Below are 8,078 nucleotides of genomic sequence, written 5' to 3' on the forward strand. Positions count from 1 at the left end.
TATACCCTACAAAAAGGTGCGGCCCTGAAACTAACAACACAGTGGTCTACTTGCTGTCGCCCCGACTGGATGTCATCTAATATCCGGACGAGTAACAATTTCTTCTCCGCTCCCAGCGGAGGGCCGGGAAAAGGCATTAAAGTGATGTAGAGAGAAATGCATTGTGTTAGAGCTTCGTGATAAATTATCATTAGGCACGTGTTCATTATTTAAAAGGGATGTATGCCGGTGGTTTTCTCGCTAGGGAGCGAGGAGAAAATGAAGTCATTCTTTTTTTAATGCTTTCACAATAGTTAACGGCTTGTTTAATTTATATGGCTCTTGATTAGATTTACTACATTTTTTTTTTTTAAAAGCCATTTCCTTTATTTATTTCTTTGTTCTTATTTTTAATGCAAGACATTACTGTGGCATTCTGTTTAAAAGCGCCAAAGTAGTCTGGTATTCTGAGGAAACAATCCATAAATAACACAGGGAGCCGTTCACGCTGCATTAAATGGTAAATGGTCTCTACTTATACAGCACTTTCATCACCTCGCCGTTCCGACGAGCTTCACGCCGGATCACGGTCGCCCGTTCACACGCCGCCGAGCGAGGAGCCGAGCGTACCGTCGAGAGCGAGCGGGGGCTCGGCGTCTTGCCCAAGGCCACGTCTGCAGGCGCCGGGATCAGCCGGGGTTTTAAACGACTCGCGCGGTGTCTCCGTTAGCCCACCGGCCGCATCTTTCGCAATCGAGCCGCCGACAGCGGCGTCCGCGAGGCCCGGCCCAGACGCGGTCGCAGTCGATTTATCTTCACGAGCGTCATCGTTTGCCCCTGCGAAGGTGCAATCTTTGTAAATTGCCGAACAGCGAATCCACGCGCTTCACCCGCGGAGCCTGGTTAGCTTAGCACCGAGACCTGGAGACATAATCAACGGCGGAGTTGCCGTCGGACTAGCGCGGGCTTCAAAAGGGCATTTCATCCAATCCCACGCCTCCCCGGATGAGCTCGGTGCCGAGCTGCGAGACGCATTCAAAATGGGATTTCTCGAAAAAGAAAAGGATTCCAAGTGAAATGAAATATTCACAAAAAATGTCAGAAATGAAAATGTTCTGACCATTACGCAAAAGTGGAACACGCTTGATATTTCTTTATCTATACATTAGCTCGCCCGAGTATCCGAAATCCATCTTTGTATCGAACACAACGCAGCTCTGCGCCTTTGACTTGAAGAAAAGACGGGATTGGACACATGCCGCTGCCGCCGCCGCCGCCGCCGCCGCCAGGCTCTGATAGCGTGTTAAGCCTGTCTGCTTTACATTTATAAATGTATCATCTATAGACGGCGGTGGCGGCGGCGGGGGAATACCGTGCAGGCCGATAAGTGCAAAACCATCAGCATGAATTAGACATGAGCTTTCCGCCATGATGGGCGTGACTCCGCTGCATTCCAGGATCCTGCGAGGCATCGGCGAGATGTGGCACCATCTCGTCCCCGGCTTTACCCTCGCCCTGGTTTTCATCGGTTTCGTTAAGCTCACGATTAAAGAGCGGGGAATACGGGCGCCGACGCCGTGTTCAAACTTCAAAAGAGCCCATTATCAAATAACCGTGAGCCCGTGGCTCGCGCCAGAGCTCGGCGGCGCCTCGTCGTCAAGGCCGTCACGCTCCTTCCACGTGACGCACCGGCGTTTCCCAGGGCAGAAAAAAAGCCAAAGTTCCATGAAAGCGCCGCTTGTTTGCAGGACGGGCACCTCGGGGACCGGAGGACGTCATCGGAGTCAAAGAGCGATTCCAGACGACCCTTGACCCCCAGTAAACTGCGGAAATGTTGCAGTAAAGAAGGGAATAAATCCCCGCCGGCTCCAGCCTGACCTCTGTCTGGTTAACGCGCCGTAACGTTTCCTCTTCTGACTTTACACAGACAAGATGATGTGCTTCGTTTATTTCAGTGATTCCGTGCCAAAGGATGGTAAATACAATACATCCACATTATAAAGGGTTTTTCTTGAGTTAGAAAATACGAGTGTCCTCATCGCTCTGCCACGCCAGCCTTCATTCACGGCTGTAGTTAGCGGACGGCTGCTAGCTGTTAGCTGGCCGCTGCACGTCAGCGCTGAAAGGAATACTGGAATGACAGTTCCACACCAAACTCCGAGGCAACAGCTCGCGCTGTGCTTGGAGTTTTGTCGCGCCGCTCTGAACCGCGACGCTTGTACAGTCATGGACAAAAAATTTCGATAATGACAACCATCGAAACATCTGGCAAACACCTAAAAACCCTGAAGGAACAGACTTTGTGAAAGTGTCATTCTCCAAACTTTGGCCGTGACTGTGCAGTTTTCTCCACCTCTTCTTTACCCCCTCCTTCACTGGACCGTTGACCCTGGGCACCTAAAATCCCCCACCTTCTTCATCCCCGCAGCAGTTGCTGCAGCAGACCTTCATTCCTCTCCTTTCCAGGACATTCCTCCCCTCGCTAAGCTCTCCTCCGCCTGCTCGCACTATAGTTCACAGTGTCATCTGCAAACATCATCATAGTCCACAGAGATTCCTGACCAACCTCATGAGTCAGCATGTCCATCGCTTCAACCAACACGAGGGGTCTCAGAGCTGAACCCCGATGCTCCACCGTGATGTTCTCCGTCACACCTGCAGGACACCTCCCCTCTGACTGACAGCTGTCATACATGTCCTGCACCTCCGTTGTACTTCTGGGCCGATCAAAGTAAGAGGACGGAGAGGATCCGGAAGGAGTCCATCAGACGGACAGCGCATGCCGAGATAGTTTGTGCGAGGACCGAGGAGGGATGGTGAAGGCCTGGGTAGAAGGAGGTCTGGAGGAAGACCAGAGAGGAGGTTTATGGATGGAGGGGAATTTGCGGAGGAGAGGGTTAGATGGAAGCGACCGGCCCGAAGGACGAGGGGAGCCTGGCTCTGTGGAATGGTGGAGTCCATATCGGTTGTTTGGCCGTGACCAGTTTCACTGAAACACTTTATAGTTTATAGTTTATTTTTATTTCTAATTCTGCCTTCTTTTATTATTTATTACTGTTATATTTTCTGTGACTCTGGCACTGCAATTTCCTTTGGGATTAATAAAGTTGTTCTTATTCTTATTCTTATTCTTGCCTTTCACGTCACAAAATACCAAGACTATAATTCTTGGGTCAGAGCCGTAGAACGCTGAGCAACTCGGCACCTTCAACTCTGCCCGTCTACTTTCACCAAAGCCACCAGCCAGTGGTGGTGACCAAGATGTAGGCTTTCTGCTGAGATGCGAACGAGACAAAAGTCCTATGCTGTCATTGGCTCAAGTTAATTGAACAAAAGTAACGCACAAAAATAAAAGAATCTACCAATCCAAACCTTGATGCCCAGCCCTTAACAAAATTAAAAACCACCTCTGCGAACTGTCGCCACTAAATATATATGGACCGTCCTGACGGTCCCTCCCTCCCACACACACACACACACACACACACACTTTGGACGTGCGCCGCTTCCGTTCCGACCACCGTCGGGTTCGGATCGTTTCAGACATGGACGGGTTTTATCGGAAAACCCACAAAAATAAATGAAGAAACCCACGGCGACGATCCGACACCCCCGTGCCGTTTGGCCTCGCTGCCAAACTCCAGCTCTGATCTCCTGCTTGGATGTCGCTGTGGTTTTATTCCAGCAGTATAAACCTCATAAAGCCGCATTTGTTCCATATTTCTGGTCCTTAAAACAAAACGCCGACGATGTAACGTAAATCTTTAGTGATATGACGACACGCATGAATGGACCACAGGAAACTACTTTTCCCAGCGCCGTTTCTCTGCGGTTGCAAAACAAACCGCTGACCTGCTTTTGGTCAGAGTTACTTTCAGAGATTCAAAGTGTTTCTTGTCATGGGAGCCGGGAGGAAACGTCTTCCTGTACCGATAATAAATAATGGCGGTGTAAACATTATTATAAATAGGAGCCGTGTTTTACATTGCAACGCTGTGAAACGTAGGAAAACAAACAAAAACAAAACAGGGGTGCAGAGGGGAAATACAGACCAAGGAAATGATATTTGTTCATGTATATATGTAGATCATCTTCTTGTCCTCCTGCCTACTCCCTTCAGGGACGGCGACAGTGAATCAATCCATCAATCAATCAATATATATATATATATATATATAAGCTGCTCCTTTTTCACACACACTTTAAACACTGCAGCTTAAAGACAGTGATGCGGCTGATTTATGGATTTTTTTTTGAGCTAACAAGCTTCACGTCGCCAAAACCTTTAGCCTGGTCACATCAGACCCGAGGAAGGAGCGTGAAATTGTGAGGCCGTGCAGTCGAGACGGAGAAGTCGACCACTTGAAGGGAAGACGAAGACCCAGATAGCATCAGCTAGCAGCTAAAAAACGTCTGAGTGTAAACACCTCATGTTACAACGTGGACACCTGCGGCTTTGAGTGGAGTGCAGCCCAAACGTGCACACGGATTTATGGAGCTCTTTTCAGCCGGTGCAGCTTCTATTCAGGGGCGCTCAATAGTCGGGAAATTACAGTATGTACATGAACGTGCTGTTCGTGGCCCGTAAAGCGAATGAGGCTGTGGGCGTCCCGATGCTGCCCTGGGATTGGCCGCCGGCCCGGGTGAACCCCGCCTCTCGTCCAATCGCGGCTCTCCCCCCCGGCTGCGAGCTAAGCGCTAAGGATCGTGCACGAAAAATGAATATGTCATCTTTTTTTTTCTTATCTATCGGAGACCGTAGGGTTCGTTAGCATTTACACTCCTCTGGCTAACGTGGCGGCCGAGGAGCACGTCCTGGTGGAAGGGGGAGCAGCAGGTCAGATGATTCACAAGCGTTCCCACGCAGCGTCTTCTTGTTGGTGGTGAAGAACCGTTTATCTTCCGACTCCTACTTCCTGCCCGAGGAGATCCGTCACAGCCGAGGAGGAGGAAGGTCAGCTCCTCCTTCAGCGGATGGGAGGTTCCTCATGGTCTGAAGACCACGCCACCTCCGCTGGAGAGGTTTGTGGCCGAGCGTCAGGAGGTGGTGGCCAGAATCAGGCCCTCTCCATGTAAGGAATTCAAGTCCGGTGGCATCTTCTTGGCGGCGAGCCTGGACTCTTCCTTCTCGACGGAGGTGGAGAAGAAGCTGAGCCGGAGGACACACACCCTCCACATCACCAAAGACCGAGGCGGGAACCAGGACGTCCCGCTGCCGGTCCCGCCGAGAAGCACCGGCGCCGCCACCGTGAAGACCAGACACGTGGAACCCATCAGTGCTGCGTCTCTGGAACTCCTGCCATTCCTGAGGGACTCGTGTGGCCGGACCGTCCTTTCTAGACGGGCGTCGGAACACGTGACGCTCATCTGATGCTGATTTGGGTTCTTTTTTTGGGCCGAGTTTAATGAATTTCTTACAAAAACACGACCGAGTTAAGACTGATGACAATATTCTCTCCAGAAAGCCACGTCTGTCTGGACCTCCGTGGGCCTGGTGGTCCATCACTCCCTCCCACCTCAGCCCAGCCAGGCTCCAGCCCTTCCTCCTCCTCCTCCTCCTCCTCCTCCTGCTGCTGCTGCTGCTGCTGCCTGGAGACGCAGCTGAAACCAGCCCAGCCTTTTTCTCCAACAACTCCCTGCCAGCACCTTGCAGGATTCAAAGCTCTGCTGATGATCCTGCAGCTGAAGATCCTTGGCTCCTCATCCAAGTCTGATGAGTTACGTAACTCATAGTATCCTTTAAAAATTCACATTTTCTATGGTTGCCATGGGCGCCACTAGAGCCACACACACACACACACACACACACAAGCCTGTAAGTTGTGACCACCGAGCCGGGAGAGGCTGGAGGAGGCGTGAAGTTGTTCCTCACCGGAGCCGAGATGTTTGGAGATGGAAAGGCAGCAGCAGACCCTGGATTGTCAAAGGCGTCACGGAGAAACCCCCCCACCACCACCACACACACACGCACGCACACGCACGTCAGCGTCTCAGCCGCGCGTAAAGGGATCAGGGCGCAGCGGGGTGGTGGCGGAGGGGTAAAAAAAAAAACACACACTTCCATCCACGCTTTGACAACCAGCCCCCCCCCCACCCACACACACACACATATGGATCCACGGCTGGACTCCCGCACCTCCTGCGGGGACCAGCACCCCCCCCCCCCACACACACACACCTCCCCACCCACCCTCCTCACGGACGCGCGTCCGCGGATCTCCGACTCACCTGATATGCAGACAATGGCGTTGGCGTGCAGGACGATCAGTATTTCCCAGATTATATCCATCGTCTGTGTTGCCCCAGGGGCATTACGCACGGGCACGAGCAGAAAGGGGAGAAGGAGAAGCAGAAGATCAGCAGGATCCCGCCGAACGCCTTCCTCCAGGTGTCTTCCCAGACAGACGCATAGCAGGAGAGCGGAGCCGCGGCGGGGTGGAGGTGGTGGAGGTGGTGGTGGGGGGGGGGGGGGCGGAGGGGGGGCAATTCCAAGGGGGTCGAGAAGATCCTGGGTTCACGGTGCCGCTCCGGTGCGCCCCGGGACGGACGCGTCCATCATCCGTCCGGAGCCGCTTCACAGATCAGGGCGCATCTCCGGCTCCCGCCGTCGGTCTGCGGGCAGAGAGAGCGGCTCAGCCTCACCTGGCGGCGCCTCCGCACCTCCGGAACTGGCGGGGAAACGTCCGCCGCCGTCCCGGGCTGACGTCAAGTCACACGTGCACGATGCGCGCCGCACTTCCGGTCGGGGATTGTCAAAATAAGAGCGCGGGAGAAGCTCCGCGCGTCACGACGCGGACCGCGCGGGGACGCGGCGGCTTTGGACGCCTCGGATCCGGATTCGGAGGCTGCGGCGCCCCGAGCGCGGCGTTAGGGAGGCGTGAGTCATCGTGCGCGTCACCGCGCGGCTCCGGACGGCCGTCCGGCTGAGCGGGAAGCGGACGCGCACGGCTGCGTCACTGCGCCGTGCGCGGCGGGAACAACCGCCGCTCTTATTTTGGAGCCGCAGCCGCGGCGCGGCGGCGCGCTTTGCTCCTCATTGTTTGCAAATTGGAAGCTCCACGGTCACGCCGGTTTTTGGCCGCGCACCCCCCCCCCCCCTACCCCACCCCAACACACACACTAACACACATACGCATATACACACACCTACACGCACACGCGCAGCAGACAGGGCTTCTGGAGTGACCGCGGAGGGGAACCGGGAGCAAAGATGAACTTACCGGGGTTGGAGAAGAAACTCCCGGGGGGCAGAAGAACCCGCTGAGGGGCAGAAGAACCCGCCGAGGGGCAGAAGCGGCAGATCCGCGGGAGGAGGAGAAGCTCCGCGGCGGCGGACCAGGAGGGAAAACTCGTCAGGCTGCAGGAGAAGAAGCTCAGCCGGGTGTCGAGCGCACACGCCCGGCGGTCATCGCGTGCGGGTCCTCCGGTCCGGCTCCGGCTCCGGCGCTGCCACCCCGGCTCTGCGGAGCTGCGGACGGATCAGATGCGCACGGGGTGCAGCGGGTGCGCGCAGGCGTGCGCGGGCACGAGCGCGGGCGAGCGCACAGGTGGATGAAAAGCAAGCACTGCAGACACATGGGATGGAGGGTGTGATGGAGACAAGTGTGTATATGTGTGTGTGTGTGTGTGTGCAGCGTGAATGAGCCCTCACACTCTTGGCCGTGCAGACGATGCAGATGTCGCAGACGATGCAGACGTTGCAGATGATGCAGATGTCGCAGACGTTGCAGATGTCACAGACCATGCAGACGTCGCAGACTTCCCTCTGCAGTGTGTATCCGTCACCCTGCCTCCCCTCGGAGGGGCCTCAGGCTGAGGTTCAGGATTTATCTGCGCTTTCATTGCCTCTGACATCATTCTTTGCTGATTTGATGCTGTTTCACACCCATTTGGAAATAAAGCACCTGTTGCCAGCGACGACGGGTGAACCTCCCCGACCGTCATGGATGCTGCTGAGCTCCGGCAGGCCGGGTCCAGGCGTGGCCTCGGCTCCGTCTCACGGTTGACGGCGTTGCCTTCTCGCGGCATCTCGGGGGGGTTCCCGTAAAACCGGCGTCACCGGCTCGAACCTCGGTCCGACCCTGGAGATGTTTGGACCT

General features: G+C 54.8%; 1 protein-coding gene across 1 annotated transcript in view; it reads right to left on the bottom strand.

Moving 5' to 3' along the window:
- The window catches only part of ca10a (carbonic anhydrase 10 (inactive)a), a 112,063-nt gene extending 104,617 nt beyond the window's left edge, over positions 1-7,446 (bottom strand). The window contains exons 1-2 of the mRNA XM_086140597.1: positions 7,200-7,446; positions 6,208-6,591 (exon numbers count right to left, since the gene is read on the bottom strand). Of these exons, the coding sequence (XP_085996723.1) occupies positions 6,208-6,268 (61 nt within the window). The 5' untranslated portion in view covers positions 6,269-6,591; positions 7,200-7,446. The remainder of the gene's footprint in view (positions 1-6,207; positions 6,592-7,199) is intronic.
- Positions 7,447-8,078: the final 632 nt, after the last annotated feature.

Source organism: Fistularia commersonii, chromosome 33 (genome assembly GCF_037954325.1).
Source record: "Fistularia commersonii isolate RoL2024-O1a breed Wild chromosome 33, RoL_Fcom_v1.0, whole genome shotgun sequence".
NCBI lineage: Eukaryota > Metazoa > Chordata > Actinopteri > Syngnathiformes > Fistulariidae > Fistularia > Fistularia commersonii.